Genomic DNA, 25,885 nt, shown 5'->3' with positions numbered 1-25,885 from the left:
AGTAGTAAAGAATTTATAGACTTTAATAAGGCTTTATGAAATAGGATATTATGTTTTCCAAAATAATATAAACAATAGTACATATGTAATAATAGGCCAAATAAAACTTTTCAATCGAACAATGAGTGCTTTATTAACGAAATGTATGGTAAAAAGAATGTCTATTGTGAGGTCATTGTTTTACAACCAACCAACTTATATACTGAATAGTTGTTACAAGATCATCGTAAATATCGGTGTTCCAAAATGTGGATCTACTGGAAAAGTGAGTACAGACAGTTTGGCAATAAGTATAGGTTTTGTAAATATCTTTATAAAGGTATAATTTGTTTTGAATCTATGCCTAAAATTTAGGCCAAAAGGAGGTAGAGTTGAGCTCAGTGTTTATTAAATATTATATTTTACAGTTCACTCTGTACTCACTTTGTTAGAACACAGAATAGGTAATTCATGAATCAAATTCTTAAGTATAATTTGCGCAATCAGATAACGTACAATGATACAACAATTTCATACCGGATCTTAGTCTACATATATTTTTTTATTAACCAATATAATGATATTTTAGAAGATAAGTGACTTGTAAATAGTACTGGAGTTATAAAATAATACATAATTTATATTCAATTATTTGTTTCATTGGACAATAGAAATAAATGTATAATTTCACTTTTTATGATAAATAAAATTTAAATTATAAGAAAGATAAATAATCTTATGGAGATTGTTGTGAATATGTGAAAAGTATATCAAAATAAACCTCAATAAGACAAGGCGTTGCACAAATTAAGACACGAGTTTAGTTAATTCTATATAAAATTAATACAAATGCTACTAATGATTCCAAAGTCCGATCCAGCAACTATACAACAATCTGTGCTGCATGTGCATGCTGCGTGCACCGGCTTTAAATAGAATCGCCCGGCAATACAAAATTATGTGTTATATATTATAATTGCTTCCTATTTTAAAAGCAAACAACTGTAAAATTGCGTCGTCGGTGAATCTATGTTTACAAATTTAGTTTGACAAAAATACTTTCGGATTCTCCATCCTCATCCCATACTAGTCTCTGCATTTGCGCAACGCCTGAAAGGTTTACAATTAAATGAAAATTATTCTGCGAAAAGACTGTAAAAGTATGTCTAATGTAGTTTTCGAATAGGTAAGCGCTTCAACTAAATAAATAAATATTAAATGATGGACGCATACATTATAAATACGGTACATAAATACGTGTATAATGCGTAGTTAAACTTCAACAAAAAATGATTACCTTATAATTCAGTCCAATTAGCAAAAACGTTTCAGAAATGGGATCCGAAAATTTTATAGAGTATCATGTAACAGAAACGCCTAAACTATGTTCCTATGTTTTCAGAAAAAAAAACATTCATCCCTTTTCTTATTTTGTAGGGAACATAGTTTAAAAAAAATCAATGAAAAATATCGTTAAAAATAAAAAATGTTACGAATCTACTATTCCATGGCGTCATAACAAACTTTCAAAAAATAATAGCATCAACGATTGTGCTAATTCCAGCCGCAGAACGCCCCAATTCAGAAACGTAAGTGTTAATCGGACTGTGTATAAGTATTCCTCGTAAACAACCTACAATATATCGACAACACATCACAAATGTTCGTCCGCACTAACAAACTATTAAATAATTCCTTTGCCTCGAGGAAGGGAGTGCCTCACGAATGCCGCCTCACTCACACACGCATGCGAACACTTAATAAACTATTATCACGGTTTCTTTTTAGGAAAACAAACTACAATACAAAATTATAATAATAAAATCTACTGACCTTAAAATAAATAATGAGGCCACCCGCATCATGTATAAAAATGAATTCTACTTAAAAAATAATGTTTCTCAAATAGTATGGGAGGCGTTTGCTATAGATACCCAATAATTTTCAATTTGTTTACGGGTACCGAGTACTGAGATAATACCGAAAGTTTCATAACAACAATATTAAAATTAAACCACCCTTTGATCCGGGAACAAGGGCGGGCATTCATCCAAGCATTGTCTGGGCTTCGTTGGCACATGACAAGGATTGGGACTAGATAGGATTTGGGATAGGAACTGACTGGGATTACAGGAATACGGGAGGAGACACGTCGAACATATGTTATACTAGCTACGTGTAAGGAACGCAAATTTTGCGATATGCAATAAATATTAAGAAAAAATAAAATTATATAAATTGTGAAAAAGCCCAAAATTATTTTTTCTCCAACGGAATGTTAGAAGTTGCTAATTTATTCCCCAAAATTGAATATCCACTGCATATCTAACGCGAATCGTAAAATCAACACCCAACTATATCAGAACCCCGTTTTCTGAACAATATAATGTAATGACATCAACAAGTGGTTAAAGTCAGACTTTTAGCTTTTTTAAAACAAAAAATAACAATTTTACTTGCATAATATAATAATATACATCGCAATATGTATTTACATATACATAATATTACTTTCATTTAATATACACGTAAATAGTACTTTATATCAATCATATAAGTTTGTCCAAAATATCGGCAAAGAGGTTGGAGACTGACTGAGACGGAGGACGGTTGAGGTCGAGATGTACTCCTCAGTGTATCGTCCTCCTTACTACTCCTCGTTTCAGGGGCTAGAGAACTTCGTTGCCGACATGTTCGACTAACACAAACATACAAATCCATTAAAACAATATACAACGTAAAAATACTATTTGGTATATTATAATAGCAGAAATCTAGCCGTCATAAAATCTATCAAAGCTGTATATTATATCTACACTGACACAGAAATATACTCATACACATATATTAGTCAAAATAAACCAGTCACAAATCACAGTTGACATAAATTCTCGATTTCACTAAGTCTTGTAATTTACATAAAATAATAGTTAACACATCAATTTAAAATATCTACTAAAATATTTGAAGTGAAGATGCGATTATAAATAAATGCTTTTTGAAAAAAGTTGCCAAAAATGAATAGAAAACAAAAAATATCTCAATTCCAAAATTTGCATTGATATTAGTAAAGTTTTAAAAATAAACATAGGTGAATGTTGCTGAGCATTGTAAGAATTTGCTCTCAGGCACTACGAACTAAACTGATACAACCTGCGAATAAGATACTCGCAAACGTGTACTGGAATCTACAGTCTTGGAACGTACTGATCACTCGTCGATGGACGTGTCACTATGCATTACAACAATATTAAGTATCAACCGTGAATGCTAGTGCAATGGTGACGCACGACGCGATGAGATTGTGAGACTGATTCGATGTACAGTTTAAGACTATCGACTAACCATTACAAAATACAAATTTTGTCAACAATTCAGAAAATTTGATCTTTTCGGAAAAAACAAATTGATGAAATACAATCGTCTCGTCTTCAGCGTTACAATCTATAACTATTACTAATTTTCATGCAATTATAGTAAATACTCGACCACATCTATTTCATTATGTCACCTGGTTAAAACAACGGTGAAACTACGACTACAGGCTCGTGTTAACACTCATTCCGTTAACGAAAACGAACGGCACGTAAGCATGCAACGTGCGACATTGAATACACAAACGAGTACGTAAGCCTAGCACCCTAGTGACGCATGACGTCACTGTAGCCCGCCGCTGAGTCCAAAGCCGAATTGATCGCGTGTCACAATCACAACCTACGAGAGCCCGCGAGCGAGCGTTGGGCAAACATTCGCCGGCCGCCCGCGGCCCGTTGAGCTGTGTTGGCACATGATGACCGCGAGTCCCTACGCGCAATGTCGTCCCGACCCGTGCTGACATTGATTCCCCTGCAAACAAAAATATAATGGATACGTATCAGTATCACAAAAAAGAAAACTTCTTATTATAGTAAAATTAGGTTAGTTTTTAGTTGCGCTTTTCTCTGATGTACTCTTCCGGGGTTATACTCGTAGAAAATACGGTTCTAAAAGGATAATAAGATTTTTTATGCTAGGCCTAATGATAGGATTTCAGAAAGTCGGAAAGAGCATGGAAAACAGGTAATGGAAAATAAAGCTAGGCACTCACCATAAAGAAAGTAATCGTGTCTATATGCCGCACATGGCCGAGAGGCGCGCGCTGAGCTGCACCGGGAACTGGTCGGTGAAGCGGCGCCAGTTGTCGTCGCCGACCTGGTTCTTGAAGCCGTGCAGGATCTTGGTGAACATCTCCTTCAGGTCGTCCTTGGGGTTGGTCCAGGATGCCACGGCGTCGCAGAAGAACATGAAGTCGGGCACCACGCCCGCCGGGTTCACCTGGATCATCTGGCAGATCCCGCGGAACGCGGAGTCCTTCTCGTCGTTGTCGCGGATGTTCCGCAGCGATGCGCACCTGAACCAAAAATCAACTTTGTTTGCCCAACTAAAAAATAAAAGCTTCAAAATATTAAAACTCGATCAAAATTTTGTGTGACCGTAAAGAATAATAAGCGAATAAACCTTAGAATTAAAAAGAAAATGTACATGATGTATATTGGTCGATGTAAATAATGATAGTACTGAAAGTGACTAGCACATAAAAAATATATTTGAACACTGATTTAATGAACATTCCAAACTGTAAGACAATAATATAAAAAGCGATTTTAAAGAAAAATATATATATATATGAAAACATGCTGTTAATTAATTTAATATAAACTTATATAAGGAAACTAAAAGTTGGTTGTACATATTATTATAGACATTTTGGCAAATGCGATCTAAAGGTAATGTCTATAACTGACTTGCAGTTTGGATGAAATAATACATTATAATTAAATAAGAAATAGCTGATTTATATTTTAGAAAGCGGATGGTGTTCAACACATATAAGAACAGCACCGAAAAAAAGATGATCAAATAAATACCATCCCTTATACCGCCATAGTGTCTGGTGTGGCCATGTCATCGGTAAATTACTGAATATAAATTTAGGTACATGCCTGGTAAACTAAAATGAGAATAACAAATTGTAAAACAATATTAACAAGCCATGAACAAACACCATCCACGATCGAAACAATACCTAAATATAACTTATTCAATATTAAACGTAATATAAAGTAATAATAAAAAAAATGACTACAGACCACTGGCGTACAAATTGATGTAAAACGGGTGCGACGTCGTGGGGGCACACATAACCTAGCCGACCGATAGTAATCGCTACACGCCACGACACGACATACCGAGAACAAAACCAAGAAAACAAATCAACAAACCATCCAAAACATACTTAAATTACATAATTTAACAGCAAAAAATTAGTGTCACAAATATAAAAAAGTGAAACAATGTTAGGCTAAGTAATTGCTATTAAATTAAATACAGGATTTTTTTTTTTAAAAAGACGGCCGAGAATTTTAACATTTATGAACTACCCCAATTCCCAAATCGCATCCAAACTGTGTCAGGGAAAAAAAAAAAGAAATGAATAAGTACATAAACATTGTATATTATGTAAAAACAAATTAATTGTTTTTATTAACTGAAATTTAAATTTAACTATAAACAAATAATGCCGCGGTCTTGGCCATCTTTCTAATGAGGCGCACACATTAGTATTGCAACTACTATTGTGGTTATTAAATATATTTACATTACACCCCATAAAAATACTGATAAACTGTCCTCATTGAAGTAATAAAAATAAGCAGAAACTTGTCTTTAAATTAGCAAGTTTTAGCTATTCAATTCAATTAAATAGCCTTTAATGCTGAAATATCTAAAGTTATTAAAAAAAAGTTTTAGCTATATTTTTGTTCAAATACATATATATAGAAGTAGATATAAAAAATCATCGAATGTTAAAACTGCAAAATAGAACTGATTAATAAATACAATTAGTAACAATGAATAGCTTCTGCCAATAGTTAGTTATATATAAATAACAAATTAACGACAGATGCTATCAACAATCATATAACATGGTTAAGGAAAAAGTAAATGAAGCAATGATCAATGAAAATATATAGTAATAATAATAAAACACACTTTTAAATCATCTGCCACCAAGAAATTATTTCATAAAACTCATCTAGCAAATGAATAGCTAACATTTCAATAAAATAATGTATTTAAATGTTTTTGGCGTCACATACCTGTGTTTTCAAGTAGTGTTTTTGGTGTGTTAGGCCTGTTGATGATATCAACTAAATGATTCAGTACCAAGGGAATATATTTTGACGTATCAGGTCCTGAAAAAAAAATAGCACTCTAAAATAGGTGTAAATCCAATATCTGACACGAATGAAATGTTTTAAGTGTTAAAAAAATATATAAAAGCCTCTGCACGAACTAGTTTCACATGTGAACCAGACCAGAGGTCTTCGATTTGAATCATTTTCACGTGTTCCAGGATAACATCTGGAGTTGTGACGCCGGAAGTTCGAGATAAACATTAACTTTTAATTTTTGAATATTCGGCTGAGATTTAAAACCGGCCGCTTGTTTGACCTCTGCTTTAAGCCTCATTGGGAATGTTATGTTGCTTATGGGCTGCCAAGGCTGTGTCACTCGGTCGCCTCGTACCATACCCATGAACGGAACCACACATCGACATCAAATATAATGTAACTATAGTATTGAGTTACCTAATTTGATGCTGATCTCGCCAATGGCCCAGGTGGCGTTGTTGCAGACGGAGATGAGCTCGGGGTTGAGGTTCATGCCGAGGATGGGCAGGAACTCGGGGATGTAGGGGTGCACGTGCTGGAAGCACGCCTTCGTCAGGTCGCCCAGCAGCGCGAACGACGACTGCCGCACCTGATGCCGACAACGGATTTTCGATTATCGACTTTATCGATCCCGAAAGTAAATTTTATAATAATATTTTCCTCTGTTATTTATGATTTTTCTGTGGAGAACAAATATGTTCTTTTGTTTCCAAACATTTTTCTCTTTAATTATAAATAGGGTAGTTGCATGGGTATTTTATTAAGAGTAAGATTAAGTATTTTTTATTTTCCATTAAAGTATAACTGAATTCGCTTTTTTACTCAAATTTGTGACGTCACTTCGCCATTATCATATAAGCCCCATTTTTTGACACGAGGAAAAAAGTATCTGGTTGGACTCGATGGCAACTACTCTATTCATACACTATAAAGAATCGAAATATTGACATTGAATAAAGTTCTTAATTTATTGTACATGACAAAGGTCCTGACCTCTGGCATAGGATCTTGCATGCACTGGTAGAGCAGCTGCATGAGGTTGGAGTTGAGCACGAGGTGGTCGATGTGTCCGTCGAGCCCCTCGGTGAGTCCGCTGAGCAGGTCCAGCGCTACGATCATGAAGTCCTTGTCCGGCGCCTCGAACTGCTCCGGACTCTGACTGTTGGCCTGACAAATGTTTTTGTTAATATTTATTCATCCCTTTGATACATTTCCACATTGAATTAGGTACTAATTGACTTACTTAGGCTACAAGAAATTGTTTATCTGGTAGGGAATATTATCTGAACACTTTGTAGTCTTTTTATAATAACTTTATTATAGGAAAATGAAGTAAACAAAAGTGAATACTTACAATATTCTGGTTTAATGTCTGTTCTATTAAAGACACGCATCTCCTGAACACAGGCTCGCAGTAGGGTAAGAAGCCGGATTGTAGAGCAGTAGCCACAGATGAGAGACACTGTGAATAACAAAAAATATTATAACATGCAAATATTATAAATATTCCTAATAATTTATATAATATTCCTAATAATTGACATACAATCAAATCTTCCTAAAACTAGAGTGGAGTTATCGAACAATGCATGACCCTATAAGATTCACTGAACATGCTTAGATGAAATTACGTTTTATATACCAACTTGGCACCTGTACAAACATACGGCTAGGGTGGATGGACGAATGAGCCTGGTCTAAAATGCTTTGTTTTGCTATCTTGGTATATAAATCTATTATTTAATAATGAGTTTTAGACTCATAGCAAGCGAACATTGAATTTTATACGCGTCAATAAAGATATTTAAACCTACCTCGAGTAGTGGGAAGAGATCCTTATCTTCATCCTTCAATACATTCCACTTGGTAATGAGTGGGGGCATCAGCAGGTTGATGTACTCCTGCTTATTGAGGTGGTGTCCCACTGAGTCGGCTAAGGTGCCGATGGCATCATACAGTATGAGTAGGTTCTTGTGCTGGTATTTGCTGAACGCATAAACGAGAGTCTGCAGAATGTGGCCGAGGTAAGGCACCAGTTCTGTGCAAGCCTCTTCTTCAAGGGTGGCGAACGCACTACAAGCAGCTTCTTGCACGCGCTTGTTGTTGTCCAACACGCGCTTTAACAGCTGAAAAATACTCTTAACAATTACGACAAAAATTTGTAATTTGATATTTTGTAATAATAATTTTTCTACCATTCCAGTTTCTATAGTGACATAGGTTACACACGTCGGGAATGTAGCGTAGAACTAATATATTTGCTAGTAACTGTAATGTTTGTCCAAGAGCAAAAATCAGAGGATGTCTAGAAGTAAATCTTGTCTATGGTATCGTTCTTTAGATGGTCTAGTTTAGAACCTTCAAAAATTCATTATATCTTATGTACCTGGTCTAATCATAAAGGGCAAGTGGCCACCAGAGAAGATATCAAAAAAGAGTTCTAATACACACGTGAATGGGTAGAATATGAAGTGTGTATTAAATTGATTTTTTGGGTCAATGAAAGACATTCAATCAGACACAGTGTGAGCAGACACACCTCGGCCATGACGGGGCGCAGATAGTGGTCGTGCGACTGCGACACGATCCAGTGCGAGTAGCGCGACAGCGTCCAGCACGTGATGGCGCGCACCAGCGCCTTGCGCTCGCCCAAGCAGCACACCAGGTACGGCACCAGGTCCGGCAGGTGCGGCACCATGCCGCCCATGCAGCCGTCCGCCACCGCGCCCAGCGCTAGGATGCCGCTCTCCTGTCGACGATCCATCACATATCGGTTTATAAATTACTAGATGTTGCCCGGGATTTCGCTCCCGCAGGAATTTTGAGATAAAATATAGCTATCTTGGATAATGTACCTTTCTTCAAAGTAGATGGCGCTACTTTGCATAAAAAGATAAGTGTTTCTTAAATAATTCTTAAATTTTTAGCGGATTAAGAAGATATCAGACCTTGATGACCCAGTTGTCGTGGAAGAGCGTCTCCTTGAGAATGGGGAAGAGCACGGGCAGCAGATCCGCGCCGAACACGTTGGCGAGGACGTCGAGCGCGGCCGCGCTGCACTTGCGCAGGTTCCAGTCCGACAGCGACCCGTCGTCCGCGTCCGCGCCTTCCGACTCAGAGTCCGACTCCGCCCCGCCCGACATGTTGCTGTCGCCCGCCCCCGCTGGACAATAATTGTATCTGGTTATTATATCTTTATATAATATTCTATAATTCTGTCATTCACAGAAAATATAAAGTATATTTTAAGCATGCTTTGCTTTTTCTGTCAGTAACACTTATGTGCAATAGTGAGAAAACATATTTTAGCGTAAAGTATGCACTTTACGCTAAAATATGTAACTTTTTTATGAATAACAGGGTAATATTATAAATGCAAAAGTCTGTCTGTCTTTCTGTCTAAACCGCTGTGTCGATTGAAAGTTGACGTAATTTGTAATTTAAACAGCCACTTACCATCTTACAATTTTTAAAAGAGCATCAAAGGTAACTCAAAACAACTCATATTATTGTACGATTTTTTTAGCTAGACTATATCTACGGAACTGATGTATTTGGTATTTTCAAAAAATATAGCTTAACAATTCAATGACGCCACTGGTCCATTAATACTATAAAATATTTTTGAAAATGTTACTTAATGAATCCGCGAATTCAAATGAAGCTATACAATATATGCACTGAATTTAAACTAAGCACACACACTATTATGTGTGCTGACAACGTTGTTTCTGTTTCGTGTCATAATTACACACATTATTACATCTCCAATCGCGTTTTCTCAACTAAATAAGACTTAACATTTTGAAGATCCGATTGTTATAGAACCGCTTGCCAGACAATAGCAATGCAACATACCATTATGCTTCATGGTGTGCGACCTAGGCTTGTGGAAGCGCGGTCGAATGTCGGACTCGCGGTCGGGCTCAGCGTCGTCCGCGTCGTCGTCGCGGTCGCCGCGCAGAAGGATCACGTCCATCTCCGAGTACCGCATGCCGTGCACCAGCACCGGCAGCAGCGCTTGCAGCCGCGGACCTAGCACCTGGAAAACAATTTTAGTGAACAAACGACAAAGAAGAAACGTCTTCTATAAAAATAAGATATGTATAGTTTAAGTTTATTTTACACATCGGTTTGCTGTGTGACTAATAATTAATCTATGTATATTGCTTCATATCAATGTGATCTTTATATGAATGCTAGAAAAAAGCAGAAATGTACTTTGATTCACCATGATCATGACCAATGTTATACATTTGGATTTTATATGTACATTTTGAGCAAAATTTTATTAAACCACATATCTTTTTTCCATATCTGATGATGACCAGTTCAATTGCAACAAACAAAAAGTTGTTAAAAAAAACATTTGAGAGATTCAGTTTGGAGTTCCACTCCAACCAGTTAAACATGTCTATTTTAGATACCCAAATATTTATCACTTACCTCTCGACAAACATTTTGCTCTGCGAGAGATAGCCAGAACTCACATGCTTCCAGGGCCACAGCTTCTTCAGCATCTTGTGTGCGTACTAACATATACTACAAACAAAAGAAAATATTTAATGACTTGAGATCTAAAACCTAATAGCAATATTATAAAGAGGCAACTAGGCCTGACAAGACATCTAACAGCGGAATAGTCCCCGAGGAAAGTTAGAAGAATAATATTATAAATGATTTGGCATGATTTTGTGTGTAACAAATAATTATCAATTATCTACTGGACCAATTGTTATGAAATTTGGTACACAGGTAGAAAATAACCTGGAATAACACATAGGGTACTTTTTATCCCGAAATTACCTCGGGAGCAAAGCCCCGGGGCGCAGCTAGTTTAATATAAAAAAAGTGGTAAACAGTTGAGCAATAGTAATGTGGTGAGGTTGCATGACTGAGATGTGAAAAAAATGTGTTTCAACAGAAAAAGAAGTATGGGAAAAAATACCATATTTATAATGCTTTCATACCTCAATTATGTTGGGTAGATGTGGTATAAGCCTGTCCAATCGGACTTCCAGAAGCAACACCAGTGCATGGCAAACATTTTTTCTAACATCAGGATCCTCATCTGCGGCCAGGTTGAATAAATTCTGCAATGTAAATAAAGCTTTTCTTAATATTTATTTCCACATTATGAATTTGTATAATTTTAAATTTAATAACATTTTACAAAATAATTGGAAATAGTTATTTAACATACAAATTACTACAAACAATAATAGATATCCATACCTCAATGAATGAATCAATATGCAGCATGAGAGCTTGTGTCCTTCCCAAAATGAAGTAATTGACACAAGCAATAGCATGACATCTGATTTTTGGAGAATTGTGCCTAAAGAATTGTAAGAATTTTGGTATTAAAACATTTAGTGGCCTGTTTAATGCATCACTGTCCAGTAGTTCTGCTGTATCTTCACATATTTTTTGCAGTGCTCCAAATGCTCCCTAAAATAAAACAAATTTTCTTTCATTTCTATGGACATCAAATAAAACAATAATTGCATAAAACATACAAAAATTAATACCTCACAGACATTATAGTCTTGTGAATCAAGCATTTGACACAAGGCTGGCAAAAGTTCCGGCCATGAGGTTAGTTCGCCTTTGCTGGCGATAGTGGTGATAATGATGCCAACGGTTGCACGAATTAGAGGAGATGGGTCCCCTACTGCTGACAGACATTCTCGCTTTATGAACTCTGCCACTTCAGGTAAAAAGCTGTTATAGTGGGACTTTACATTATTTTTTAGAATCAGACCACTCAGTGACCTAGTTGGCTCTTCTTCATTATCTAATTTAGTCAAAACAAATATCAAGTAATTGTTGAAGTCGGGGTACTTGTTCAGCTCCTCCAATTTCTGAAATATTTGTTAAGGAAATATGATTGTGAGATGACAATGACTGTCATGTCGGAAAAATCGATTTTATCACAAGCATCAAGAAGAGACGCTATCTTGTAAATAAGCACTACAAACAAATTATGTGATAAATGCAAACAATCATTAACATATTAGGCGAGAATTACTTGTAAATACAGAATCAGACGGTTATGAACATAAAAAATATCCACGCCGATAAACTGCAACGACATGAAATTTGCAAAAAGGATACTTGTTGAACAGCTCTTTGGGTCGCTGTATCTGGTGATTGTGACTCTTTCAAAAGAGTCAATATTTGTCTGAGTCCTTCTTGTTCAGGTTTCCACTCCATTTTCATATTAATAATCCACAAAACGGTTTTATTTCACTCGGTCCCGTAAAGATCAACCATGCCAAAATTTGACGAATTGATTGCCAGTAAAAAAAATGTTGTCATTGATTTTGATTAGTACTCCAGTCTAGTGATGTGCCTAGCTCATGGGACAAATCGATAGTCAAGCATATGAACATTCAGCCAACATATTAAATATATTATATTTATATTAGGAAAAATCACACAGATTGAGCTAGCCCCAAAGTAAGTTCAAGTTTTGTGTTATGGGATACTAATACGTATATACAAATACGTATATATAGATAAACATCCAAGAGCCAGGCCAATCAGAAAAAGATAATTTTCCATCATGACTCGACCGGGGTTCGTACCCGGGACCGATAGGTTCAGAGACAAGCACTTTACCACTGGCAGAAATCTATGAATAAAATTGTATACTATATGCATGGTACTCCCGAAGTACGTGTGTACAACATCCAATGTCATTTAGCAAGGCATTTTTGGCAGGTACCTAGGTGCCTACCTACGCTACCTGCCTACCACCACCGACAAGAACGATACCATTATTAGGTAGATGTCAATGTCGCCCGTCACGGCCACACGTCACGTTCACGTCCCAAGCCATGTGTGTTTGAGTGACTGATTGATTGATGTTGACCAAAAATACCTAATTTCTATTTTAATTTAATTGAATAATACTTGTTCTAAAAATGCCAAAAATTAAAGCAGAAAAGAAGTCAAGAATACATAATGAAGTTGCTAAGCAAGGTTATTTCTTTATTAGAATGTTATGAAGCCTTAAAATTAGGTTATTTTAAACATTTTTAGAAATTTTTATATTTACTATTTTTATATCTTACAATTTTCAGGAATCCAATTTAATAAAGACTTTGGCCAGCACATCTTGAAGAATCCCCTTATCATAACTTCTATGCTTGACAAATCTGGTCTGCGCCCAACTGATGTCGTCTTGGAAATTGGTCCCGGTACCGGTAATATGACAATAAAGCTTTTGGATCGTGTGAAAAAGGTTGTGGCATGCGAAATTGACACCAGGTAATTGTTTTCACCAAAAATGATATTTAGCCATTATTATAACTGATTTACTAGCGTCTTACCCACCCTCTTTCTTTTGCATAATATCCTGTTATATAGGTAGTATATTTACACAATATAAACATGCTCCTCATAAATTCTATATTATAGGTTAGTTGCAGAGCTACAAAAAAGAGTTCAAGGTACACCATATCAAGCCAAACTGGAGATCCTTGTCGGAGATGTATTGAAAACAGAATTGCCATTCTTTGACATCTGCGTTGCTAACATACCCTACCAGATCAGTTCCCCACTTGTTTTCAAGCTATTGCTACACAGACCTTTCTTCAGATGTGCAGTGCTCATGTTTCAGAAGGAATTTGCACAGAGATTAGTTGCAAAACCAGGAGATAAGTTGTACTGTAGATTATCAATAAATACACAACTGTTGGCTCGTGTTGACATGTTAATGAAGGTAAGTTGTGATTTGATTTATCTACATTTCAGAAAGTTATATCATGTCTTAAACTCCAGGCTATTTTATGTTATATTGTTGACACCCATATATGTTTGAAATTTAATGAAAATCCATCTAGTATAAATTTCATGTTATGGAGGGGATTTTCAGATTTATAATATTAGCAGATTCTCTGACTTTTAAGTTTTGTGAACATACTACATGTTTTAAAAGTCACACATTCTTATCTATTCTTAATTTACATTTAATTATTTCAGGTTGGCAAAAATAACTTCAGACCCCCACCAAAAGTAGAATCCAGTGTTGTCAGAATTGAACCACGAAATCCACCACCACCAATAAATTTTGTAGAATGGGATGGATTGACAAGAATTGCGTTTGTTAGGAAAAACAAGACACTTTCTGCTGCTTTTAAACATGCAACTACAATGGCTGCTTTGGAAAAGAACTACAGAGTTCATTGTTCCTTACACAATAAGGTAATTTTTGAACATCATCATAATCATCATCTGCCTTACCTTATCCCATTATCAGGGGTTGGTACAAAATTTCTGTTCTTGCAAGAATTCCCAATCTCTAGTTGTACTACAATCCATAATTTTTTTGCATCTTCCTCTCCCCCTATCTTACGAATGAACTAACTTGTATCTATTAGTTCTAAGCTTTTTGACTATAATAACTTCTAACTTTATGACCAAAAATAATTTATTATTATAATTATAAAATATTATTAATTATTGTATACTGCTTGTTTTCTGAAAAATATTAATAATATGATGATGATGCTATAAGTAAAACAATTATAGCAATAATAAGTGTAGCCTTTGAATTTTGCAGCTCTTAGCTTTGGGTAAACCATTAGGCATATAGACTTGATACATTATTTGTATATACCATTAATAATCACATTCGATTTTTTCCAGGAAATACCTAGTGATTTTGATATTAAGCTAAAAGTGCAAGAAATATTGACAAATGCTGAGGCTGATCAGATGAGGGCCAGAACTATGGATATTGATGATTTTATGAAATTATTACATGCATTCAATGCAGAAGGAATACATTTTGCATGAGTAAACATTTTGACTTTTATTTATGAGCACCCTATTGCTTTTTAATGAAAATAAACTAAAGCAAATACCAAGTGTGTTCAATGAAAAAATATATCAGGAAAATATGTAAAATGTATCTGGACAACCACATCTTATTTACCTATTTTGTAAGTCAACTATAAGCACTTGCTTGATTCAAACTGGACCTTGATTTTTGTATCAGTAAAATCAAAGGTAGATAAACATTATATTCACATTGAAACAATGATTTGTATAAATAACAATTTTATTTCTCTACCAAGAAACACAACTAGAACTAACTTGAGTTCATGTTATTTTTGTATGTTTCAATCAAAATTATGATATTTTCAATATGTGGGTAATTAACAATATAAGGCAGACTTTTTGAAACCCCTGTCTGCATAGTCTGTGTGTGTGCGTGTAGATTTGAATGGGAATCCAGGCTGTCCAGGTAGAACTGTTGGTTTGGTTGTCATTACTCTCCAGCCACCTTGCTTTGACCAGTCCTAAAACATAATCATTGACATAATAACATTGCAATGTGAAAATCTATAAGTGTACAACAATGGACATTATGTAGCTGAGGATATTATGGGCAGAAAACTTTAGTTAACTTGTTTATTTACATCTGTCTCAGCTAAGAGTTTTCCCAGATTTGCTGCCATAGAGCATTGGATCTCAGGGTCAGCTCATAACTATGTCTATTTACAAAATTCATTAGACAAATTAATATTACCTAAATGATGAATTAAAATAAAGAAAACACATATTAACAATAAATAATTATGTAAATTGAAAATTTGGTATACACTTACATTTCCATTATATTTGAAGTAATAATGTGTGCCCAGTATTCCAATAGCAATTAAACCCAGCTTTCCAGTAAAATATCTCATAGTCATTGCCCGTTCAGAACCCTGTAAACAAACATTTGTAGGTTTTAGATTTACTTTTGCAGGTGAAAATGATTATTACACTATTATAATTATTTGTGAGTCTTGTAAACATGCAATCTCTTTTGAATTTAGGTTAGTTATGTAATCGTACCAGGGCAGGCGCAAGTGCATTGAAGATCACATCCAAAGGCTTGCGGTAAAAACGGCGAATAGGATTGGTAAGTTCTCTGTAGTATTCTTCTACGTGCACTGGTTCGTGAGGAGCTAACACTTGATCCTTGAGCCACTGTTTACGCCAAGATCTCTCAGCATCAGTCATGCCCAAACATCTCTCCCTTTCAACGGCCACACGACCAGCAATAGTCATGGGCTTCACACCCGCAGTTTGAGCCATTTTGATGTTTTGATTTCAATCAAATTAGTATTTCTAAGAAAGTCTTTCTGAAAGCAATTTATTATTTTGATTGTGATTGCGAATGAATGAAAAAATTTCAATTCAATAGTGACGTATGACATGACGTTGACTTTATTTTTTTTATAGGACCTGTACCTGTAGTTCTAATCCCCGTTTCCTGAAATACTTCTCAATCAGCTCTACAAATAACCTATCTACTCATGAAGACAAAGAAAACTATAGACATATACATATCTTTCGTTTCGATCTCAAGTAAGTAAGAGAAGAACCGGGATAGAGCATTAATATCTTTTGTCCCACACCATGTGCCCGGTTTTACAAGGCCCAATCTGCCGCTTTGTATTTTGTAAAGAGTAAAGTAATATATAAATATTTTGTATGAGATGGACAGCGTTCCTAAATTTTCTTTAGGGTAAGTGGAATTTTGAACTTTAATGAGTAGAAAAACCGGCTTCGTCAAGTGTTTCTTTCTTGAACTTTGAATGAAGTGGAAGATATGACGAACTTTATAGCGTTTGAACAAAGAGTTTAATGACAGTTTGCGTCATGTTATTTTTCATTTATGGTGCCCCATCTTTTATATATTCTGATAGAGGGTCCGCTTTCATGTCGAGAGAAGCAAAAATAATTTCTATCTTCATTCGGTGTAGCCACTAGTAGAACCACACCCTATAATCCAGAAGGAAATGGTCAAGTGGAGCGCTTAAATGGAAAACTCTGGCGCACTATTCAATTATGATTAAAAATCAATGATTTGCCAATTACCGAATGGGAGAAAGCATTGCCAGTCGCTTTGCATTCGATCGTTCTTTATAGATATGTACCGCTACAGAAGAGACGCCACATGAGCGACTCTTTATTCACGAACGTAGGTCCTCAACTGGAGAATCAATGCCTTCGTGGTTACTTACTCCTGGACCAATTTTAATGAAGAAAAATGTCAGATCTTCTAAATATGAACCTCTTTTAGAAGAAGTTCAATTATTACATGGAATTCCTTCATACTCATATGTTCGATTACCAGATGGAAGAGAATCTACTGTTAATAAGTAATAGACATTTAGCTCCCTGGCCTCACCTAGATTCAGTCTTCGAAATCTGAAGAGGACGAGGCTAAGGATCTCAATGAAATTGATGAAACTGCTACTGATGTTGAAGCCAAATCCACAGCCCGTCATTCTGATCGCCAGAGAAGGTTACCTCGTACCTAGGCTTCTAGACTATAGCTTAGAATAACACCACCCAGGGTGAATGTAGTGTATATGACCGAATATTGTTGTAGCAACAGTGTCATCATAAAAATGTGTCATTTTAATGTAATTTTTAAGTTGATTAAAACCAAGTTTATAAGTTGGTATCTAAGTATTATTTTAACACACTCGTTCGTCGTCTACAGTTTTCTTGGTCACTGTGTTTTGCATTGGCAAAAGTATGTCAAAATGCGATAGTAGGTGTTCTACCTATTTTATTGCAACATTCGTTTGTTGTTGTCTATGGCAGACAATGTAAGTTTATTTTATTGCTGTTGGTTGGATTTTTGTGACTGATACGAGAAAATACAATTATTGTAAAAAAGTTAAAAACTGTCGAGAATTTTGTCGTGATTATAATCAAGATTATTGAAAATAAACAATATGCCTAAATTTCATAAGGTGGACATCAACAAAACAGAATGGATAGTGCCAGAACGATACCAATCTTTAACACCTGTAGGATCAGGCGCCTACGGTCAAGTTTGGTATGTAGGTATTTATTTAAGAAGTATCCTAGGCATCGTGCCAATGTGTAATTGTATGTTTAATTGTTTATCTAATTGTTAATATGTCTATGATATAGTGTATGTTGTAACGGTGCAATGCCCGAGCGTGGGCGGACTGGTAAAATGTCTATTTTGTCTACAGCGCCGCTGTGGATACGCTGCATAATATGAAAGTTGCCATCAAGAAGTTGGCGCGGCCCTTCCAATCAGCGGTACATGCGAAGCGAACGTACCGTGAGCTGCGCATGTTGAAGCACATGAATCACGAGAATGTTATTGGTAGAACTCTGACAAAATTTCATTAGTTAGAAAATTTACACCTGTATGGTATAAATGGTGTACATTTTCTAATATCAACAGTAAAGTAATATTTAACGCTTTCTTGAACTTTGATAAACAAAAAAATATTTGAAGCTATTTCAAAGATTTGAATTTATCAATAAAATAGAAAAACTATTTTAGGAATTTCGCTTACCAATTTTACTTGAATTCAGGGTTACTGGATGTATTCAGTCCCGAGAAGACAATAGAGGAGTTCCAGCAGGTTTACCTAGTGACGCACCTGATGGGTGCAGACTTAAATAACATCATACGCACACAGAAACTGTCAGATGACCATGTACAGTTTCTTGTCTATCAAATCCTCCGTGGCTTGAAGTACATCCACTCAGCCGGTATTATACACAGGGTATGTTGTTAATAGTGATTTCTTCAGTTAATGAAATTGACTGAAAAATGTAAAAAGAAAAAAGTGTAAAGTAAACAATTAGTATTTTACAAGCTTTTAATTTTGTTAATTAGGTATGATAGGCTTAAACAAGGCAACAGAGGAAGGCCTACCTAGAACCAGATATTATGATGTTTTTAGAAGGTATGATAAGAATAAAATGAAAATACCAGAGACAGAGACAAATGGAGATAGGGGAGTCTTTTGCGCAGTAGTGGGACACTAAAAGTTAAAAAATTATTTACTGAAACATATTAGGTACTTTTAATATTCTGAAAACTAATTAGAACTGACTTATTAGGAAGGATTAAATTAATTTTTAGGACCTAAAACCCTCAAATATTGCTGTAAACGAAGATTGTGAGTTAAAAATATTAGATTTTGGCCTGGCCCGGCCAACAGAAACTGAAATGACTGGCTATGTAGCCACAAGGTATGTATTTCACGCTTCATGATAATTTTAAAAACATTTGTTGTTTTGATAAAATTAATATTTACAAAAAAAATTCTTGGTCAAATAGCATAAGTTTCTGATACACTAGATTAATGAGTTTTTAAACTCTTGCAAAATAATAAAATCAATATTAACTGCTCAGTGAATCAGTATTTTTATTTATCATGAAATAAGGAAAATTTATATCCTTTTTGAATATTTTCTCCAGCTTTAATTCTCAAGGTTTTTTTATTGGTTTGAAGCTCAAGGTGCCTTGTGATTAAAAACAATATAAACCTAACTGATTTTCCTTTACAACATGTTTTTCTCTGATATTGTCCTGTTGAATATATTATAGATTACAAGAATATATTTCATATACCACTTAATATATTTTTGAAATCTATGATATATTAAACATTTAAAAAACCCACTGACAGATGGTATAGAGCTCCTGAGATAATGCTCAATTGGATGCACTACAACCAAACAGTGGACATTTGGTCAGTCGGCTGCATCATGGCAGAACTGTTGACTGGAAGAACCCTCTTCCCAGGCACAGACCGTATCCTTTTTAGTAGGTCAGCTCTAAATGTCTATTTATCGTTATACTTAAACATATGAAGAAATGAAGCGTGTGTTTTGTATTTATCTGTGAAATCAAATTAAGATTAGTGTAAATGATTTCTGGCCTTAATGCAATAAATTTAGAAATTATATTGCATTGAATAGCAAGAAACAGTAGTATGACACTTATATGTATTAGATGAACTTCACAGATAAACTATAAACACTTGGCAGCACGAAAATATACCTGCATGATTGAAAATTATATAATTAATTTTCATATTTCAGCTATCTATCAGTGTTTTGTATTCCACTTGTTGAATGTTAGCATTAGCTTGTATTATGACCTTGTTGGCTTTCAACCTTAATGGACGAGACAGATATCCATCAACTGAATCTGATCATGGAGGTGCTCGGCACACCGCCTCAGGAATTCATGGCGAAGATATCCTCAGAGTCTGTAAGTAGACATCCACATGTTCATAATTCCATTAATTGGGTGAGAATATGATATTTTTTGTTAGTATGTTTTGTAAAATCACAGGAATTGATTATTCCTACAGTGTATTTGATTATTTCGTATTTGATTTGCATATATAATAATAGATATGCAAATTTATGTATTTTGCGAGAGGTGTAGAGCAATGGCATGAGTAGGACTGCCTTTGTTCTCTATAGAAGTAGTCCTCTTGTGAACTTATAGATTTTACAACTTTTACATATTTTGCAGATCTGACATTATTCATGCAATCAAATATTAATTTCAACAAGTTTATGGACACATCTTCAAATGTATATTTTTATTTTGATTTGAATGTAACATAGCTTTGCATTAACATGCTTTATACTGTGATATGTACATACGTATGTCGCTTGTGTAAGTTTGGTGCTTGCAACCTTAACATTTGTGCGTCAGATATTGATCACCTGACCAGGATTTTGTTCTTGTGCGGTAATCCTGAACAAGAGACTATTGATAAGATCATTAGCGAAGAGGTAAGCATCTAACAAATGCAATTAAAATGAATGATATATACCTAATGCTACCAGTTGACTTTATTTAAACATAAATAACACTTTTCCGCGGCAAAATTGAGCATTTATTGGCTTTAGTATTGTTTTTCATTAAACAATCCTTGCCACAGATCTTTGCAATTGAATGAATAACGCTTAATGGGTTTCTTGTAAAACTTCATCATGGAAAACTTGTATATAATGGGGCAAATATATATTAAAGTAAAAAATTATGTGTAAGAAGAATTTATTGAGTTGATCTCACTACAATATTGTATGGATATGTGATCTCAGAGCAGGTTTTAATTCATCTATTATTAAGTATATAAGGTGGTATTTTAATTAAATCATTATAGTAGATGGAATATGTAGTGTACGGACCTACCTACATGTTGATATGTGTAAGTATCTTGTATGCATTTACATAAATGTTCATAAATAATAATGATTGTATGGTGATGTTACCTGGTATTTGCGTGTATGTTATTTTATTGTTATACGTATATGTTCAGTCATTTGCTGGGTGGGCGGGAACAACAGTTATATAATACGATTCTTGTGTCATTAGAATACTTAGTCTTTTTAGTTGTCGAGAAAGTTTACTGTTTAGATTCTGCTTAGGCTCAGTTAATTTTTTATCACAAACACTGGTCTTACTGGTTGTGACATCGTATAATTTGTAGGAACACTATAACCATTGGTACATAATTTCTATAAATCACATAGAGATAGTAAATTTAATAAGTTTGACATGGAAGTAGGACAAACAAACAAAGATATTACTGTGGAGAAGATTTGTAAATTTAAGATGTTCGCTCCAGGCCAGGAACTACATCATGAGCCTGCCGAGGCTGAACAAGCGCGACTTCCGCGAGGTGTTCCGCGGCGCCAACCCGCTCGCGATCAACTTGCTCGAGCGCATGCTGGAGCTCGACGCTGACAAGTACAACACTTTATTCTTTCTTTTTTGATAAGTTTGCTGAATGAGCATTGATAGAGTTATTCGGTTGTGTTATATAATCTTTACGTGCACTCAAACCTACATATTTATACATATATGTATAGGTTAAAGCTTATTTCACCATTTTCTGATAATAGTATATACTTATTATAATCTGACGGATAAAAGTAATTGATAGATATATCTGCCTGTTGTGATTGGCCAGTTAGCCCTATCCAACACTTGTAAAACATTATGTTAGGTAGGTGGTAGGTTAGGTACATAGACTATGAGATAGTTTATCAACAAGCAGTGAAAGAAGCCCTAAATATTGTATTTATAATGTTCTTTGTAAATGAATCAATAAATATAAACAAATAATAGCAGTTTCTTGTGCTGATCGTACCGGAATACAGTATGTTTGTATGAAGAATGCACAGGTTTTAAGTAAACGAAGAAAGCTTCGAAACAGACAACGCAGAGGGCGACTTTGTTTCGAACTATGTACAGTCAAGAAAGTGAAAAAACGGATTTTAAACGAACTATTTTTTATTAAAATTGTATCTATAAGCAGCACAAAAATGACTATGTTATAGACGAATTACCGCGGAGGAGGCGCTGGCGCACGAGTACCTGTCGCAGTACGCGGACCCCACGGACGAGCCGGAGTCCTCGCCCTACGACGAGAGCTTCGAGGACATGGACCTGCCTGTCGACAAGTGGAAGGGTGACTATTACTCTCTCACCGCATGTTCCCGGTTCTGTTCGGGGCTGTGACACCCAGAAGCCCGGCGTCAGCGTAAAAATAACATTAAAATTGTGAAGGTTCGGCTGTTTTGAAGATTTTACAGCCTGCCACTGACGTCAACCCTCCTTGGGAATGCCATTGTTGCCTATCAGCCTATTTGTCTTCTGCTTGATCTAAATGAAGGAAGGCCTTTGTCCCGACTGTGGGCACAACTGTTTTGTGCCTTGAATAAAATAGGTAAACTATTAATAGAAATGACCTGTTGACTTTTCCATCTGTGACGTATTCAAATAAACTAATTGCAATTCAAGTTTGACGACCATGCATATTTCCTCATCTTCATATTTCATTCCTACTTCAAAGTTTTCTGCACTTTCTATTTATTGACACAAAAATCAAAATCACGCGTCTTGGTTTTCGATACTTAACTTTTGATATTTGACAAAATCGATTTGTGATAAGACCGCGTGCCGACGCCCCGCTACAGTCGCTGACAACAGCAACGTGGTCTACCTCCAATGAAGGTTTCACATATTGCCCCGGGACTTCATTACTGTTATCATAATTTGAAAAAAAAAATGTTTATATTTCTATTGTTTGTTTCAGAGTTAGTATGGAAAGAGGTGGTAGAGTTCAAACCACACCCACAGCATATGAACACCGTGGTGGAAGTGAACCCTTTATAATCCGCACAACGGAATCACAACCTATCAATATCAAACTGGCACGTAATTGTAAACTAGTCCATGCAAAAAATAATAGAAACAGTACAGATATGTTTCAAGTAAGTCAGTGTGTCTATTTTCTAGGTTACCTGTAGTCAATAGTTCTATTTACCTTTTAGACCAATAACATTGTATACTGAAGTTTATCCATTGTGTACGGAAAAACATTCAAATATAAGTAATGCACTAAAAAGACGTTACAACTATTTGAATCATCAGTTAAAACTCAATAAATTCCCTCTGTACTGTTCTTATTATGGCAAAAGAACTTAGTGGTATGCTGGCAAGCTGCAATGACTTAGTTTAGAATGTAACAATTGTTTTTGCCTTTTAAAAGCCGTTGGTCCGAAGACTAACATCCAATCATTTATGATTTCCAGTAGGTTTTTACGAGGTAGCCTACGCAATAATCGAAGGCGTAGGTTTATAAAACGCGATATCGTAATATTTTTAGAGAAGTGCAATTAGTGATAAACCGAAGAGATACTGTTATCTAGGATGTAGGACGTAATATTCAGGCGTATATTTTTATAATTACATGATTTGCGTATAGGTGATGTCGATTCAGTTAAGTGACCCGGATTACATATTATATAGTTACGGAGTCACGTGGTCTAGCTATAGTTCATATTAATTGACCGAAGTATATTTAACAGTACAATGTCGTAACTGTGAGCGAATTTAAATCGCATTGCTGGACAATGGGTTTTTATAAAACGACATTTATTTTCTTGATAACATATAACATTCTTAACGCTTGTATGAAAATTATATTAATGTTACGCCAAGTACTTTATGTTTATCATTAAAATCAGATACACATTATTGTATTATTTTATTTTGATGTTATGTTTTGATAAATCATGAATTTAAAATAATGATATGTTTCATTTAGAACACTGTTATCGGCTTGCGTTCAACATTTTGAAGGTACTACTTGCTATATTCATGTGTTTTTGTTGATGGCCTAAAACTGTTCTAAGGAGGTCCATATGATCTCATCTTTAAATTTTATTGGTTAAAATTAGATTGACCTTGTTTTTATTTACCCAGTTATATTTTACCCTTTATTGTATGCTTCAGGCATTGGTGCTATTACATTATTTCCAAAATGACGTAAATAACGTTTTACTGTAATTTGTCAATTATAAATTTTAAACAGGGGTTTGGACTTTTTTCAAATTTGTTTAAAACTCTCATCAAGTTTCTGTAGTAATTAAAATAGTATGAATTGAATGTAGGCCTTGCATATCGTCCATCTAGTATGGCGTTCGTTTTATTTGCTCAGGTTTTACGTGTGAGCTATTGTGTGCAACTTTATTATTATAGTCTTGAATGTACTATACTGTATCTAATTATTTATGAAGTTAGTAGCTTTGTCGTGTTCGCACGGTAGTTGCTATTGACGAGTAGAGCATTGGTAATGGAAAATTATTAATAAAACTAGATTGGAATAAGTTTAAGATAACAACGAGCTGCCTTATTCCTTGCAATATTTTGTCTTTGTGTGATATAGAAACTAGCGCTCCGATGTCGGGAGAAATATGTTGATTCAATATCACAGATAAAAAACGGGTTACCCCCTACCGCTGCTAGGTAATTAAGGCGGTAGTTCATATCTGATGTGTACTGTACACACATCAGATACGAAAGTAAACCTCGCTCTGTAATATATTTTTCTCTGAAAACTTACTATGTTGTTTTAACAACAAAGTCTGGCGCGATGTAGCATTGGACGGAGCGTCGTGGAAAGAAAGAGGCCTGTCCAATACTGGGACATAAATGACTTTTAAATAATAATAAAATTTGATTGGAAGACGAACTCCTATTTCAGAGCTATAAGGTTTACTTTCGTATTTGAATCGTTTCCAACCTGTGTAAATGGCTCTCACATCTGCACCGAATCTGCAGCTCGATAAGGTGTCATTTTAAATTAGCCATTTTGAACCTGTGATCATTTGATTACAGAGGAGGCATTTTGGTATAGTGGACTTAAGGGTTAAAATTTGATACAAACGTGCAGCATACGGATTCGGTGTGCACGAGCTTTAAAAGTATTGCATAACGCATGTACCAATTTACCAAAAGCAATAATGTTTGTAAATGTAATATTTTTAATAGATTATATTTAATATGGCCTTACTTAAACTCGTTTGTAAATTGTTTTGAAGTCACGTATTTTTCCGAGATACTGCTTTACTTATATGGAGAAAGCACAAAGTACACCTCTATTGCCATTATATTTAGGTACACGCGTTACCATTGCATAATGTGTATTTATATTTGTTACCTAACACTGTATTATAAGTCCGTCGATATACAGAACTTGATTACGTTACAAGTTTCGACTAATGGTAGGTCTGGGTAGCTGGATCCTAGTCTATGGATCAAAAGTGGAAGGATGGATTGACTTGAATCCGTAACATGAGTAAAGTCCCCCAGATTCAGATTCAGTGCCATATTCTTACGTGGTATGGTCTCTTAAGTGAATATAAGTTCTGTATAATCGACGAATTGTGAATTATATTTTACGAAAATGAAAATACAATTGAAACTGCAACAATGTTTTTTTACCTTTTACCTTTGGTAGAATATTTTATACTAGCGGCCCGCCCCGGCTTCTCTCGGGTAAAACAAAAGTAAGCCTATGTTATTCCTGAAG

At 35.1% G+C, this 25,885-nt stretch overlaps 4 protein-coding genes and 1 long non-coding RNA gene across 9 annotated transcripts; 2 read left to right on the top strand and 3 right to left on the bottom strand.

The window, feature by feature from the left end:
* Positions 1–114: 114 nt before the first annotated feature.
* Positions 115–12,503, bottom strand: Tnpo (Transportin). Of its 2 annotated transcripts, XM_053756967.1 has the most exons (16): positions 12,312–12,502; positions 11,726–12,058; positions 11,430–11,645; positions 11,165–11,287; positions 10,641–10,736; positions 10,053–10,236; positions 9,143–9,357; positions 8,734–8,943; positions 8,009–8,320; positions 7,549–7,656; positions 7,188–7,361; positions 6,612–6,783; positions 6,120–6,215; positions 5,109–5,184; positions 4,067–4,369; positions 115–3,825 (listed from the first exon to the last, which is right to left on the bottom strand). In XM_053756967.1, exons 1-15 carry the CDS (start codon positions 12,414–12,416, stop codon positions 4,087–4,089), a joined length of 2,703 nt encoding a protein of 900 aa, XP_053612942.1. In that variant the 5' UTR covers positions 12,417–12,502; the 3' UTR covers positions 115–3,825; positions 4,067–4,086. The 2 variants fall into 2 exon arrangements, with proteins under 2 accessions (XP_053612942.1, XP_053612948.1); XM_053756973.2 differs by lacking the exons at positions 115–3,825; positions 5,109–5,184 and having other exon boundaries at positions 4,164–4,369; positions 12,312–12,503.
* Positions 12,504–13,006: 503 nt separating this feature from the next.
* Positions 13,007–15,006, top strand: LOC128679546 (uncharacterized protein). The gene is made up of 5 exons (XM_053761858.2): positions 13,007–13,181; positions 13,283–13,469; positions 13,620–13,923; positions 14,184–14,405; positions 14,850–15,006. The coding sequence occupies exons 1-5, from the start codon at positions 13,124–13,126 to the stop codon at positions 14,997–14,999; spliced, it is 921 nt and encodes a 306-aa protein (XP_053617833.1). The 5' UTR covers positions 13,007–13,123; the 3' UTR covers positions 15,000–15,006.
* A 240-nt stretch (positions 15,007–15,246) lies between these two features.
* Positions 15,247–16,394, bottom strand: ND-B17 (NADH dehydrogenase (ubiquinone) B17 subunit). Its single transcript, XM_053761870.1, has 3 exons — positions 16,047–16,394; positions 15,815–15,916; positions 15,247–15,505 (listed from the first exon to the last, which is right to left on the bottom strand). The coding sequence occupies exons 1-3, from the start codon at positions 16,287–16,289 to the stop codon at positions 15,362–15,364; spliced, it is 489 nt and encodes a 162-aa protein (XP_053617845.1). The 5' UTR covers positions 16,290–16,394; the 3' UTR covers positions 15,247–15,361.
* A 1,394-nt stretch (positions 16,395–17,788) lies between these two features.
* LOC128681347 (mitogen-activated protein kinase p38a-like) lies at positions 17,789–25,783 on the top strand. Of its 4 annotated transcripts, none has more exons than XM_053765153.1 (9): positions 17,789–18,048; positions 18,212–18,348; positions 18,564–18,757; positions 19,120–19,229; positions 19,670–19,794; positions 20,713–20,792; positions 21,632–21,753; positions 22,347–22,477; positions 23,105–25,783. In XM_053765153.1, exons 1-9 carry the CDS (start codon positions 17,945–17,947, stop codon positions 23,182–23,184), a joined length of 1,083 nt encoding a protein of 360 aa, XP_053621128.1. In that variant the 5' UTR covers positions 17,789–17,944; the 3' UTR covers positions 23,185–25,783. The 4 variants fall into 4 exon arrangements, with proteins under 4 accessions (XP_053621128.1, XP_064292379.1, XP_053621123.1 ...); XM_064436309.1 differs by having other exon boundaries at positions 17,789–18,052; XM_053765148.1 differs by lacking the exon at positions 20,713–20,792 and adding an exon at positions 20,177–20,256 and having other exon boundaries at positions 17,790–18,048.
* On the bottom strand, positions 18,563–20,232 carry LOC128681449 (uncharacterized). Its single transcript, XR_008406018.1, has 2 exons — positions 20,044–20,232; positions 18,563–18,797 (listed from the first exon to the last, which is right to left on the bottom strand). It is a non-coding gene; the product is annotated as an uncharacterized LOC128681449 (long non-coding RNA).
* Positions 25,784–25,885: the final 102 nt, after the last annotated feature.

This window comes from Plodia interpunctella, chromosome 2, assembly GCF_027563975.2.
Source record: "Plodia interpunctella isolate USDA-ARS_2022_Savannah chromosome 2, ilPloInte3.2, whole genome shotgun sequence".
Taxonomy (NCBI): Eukaryota; Metazoa; Arthropoda; class Insecta; order Lepidoptera; family Pyralidae; genus Plodia; species Plodia interpunctella.
The sequence above is the reverse complement of the archived record's forward strand: the minus strand, read 5'-3'. Positions and strand labels throughout refer to the sequence as shown.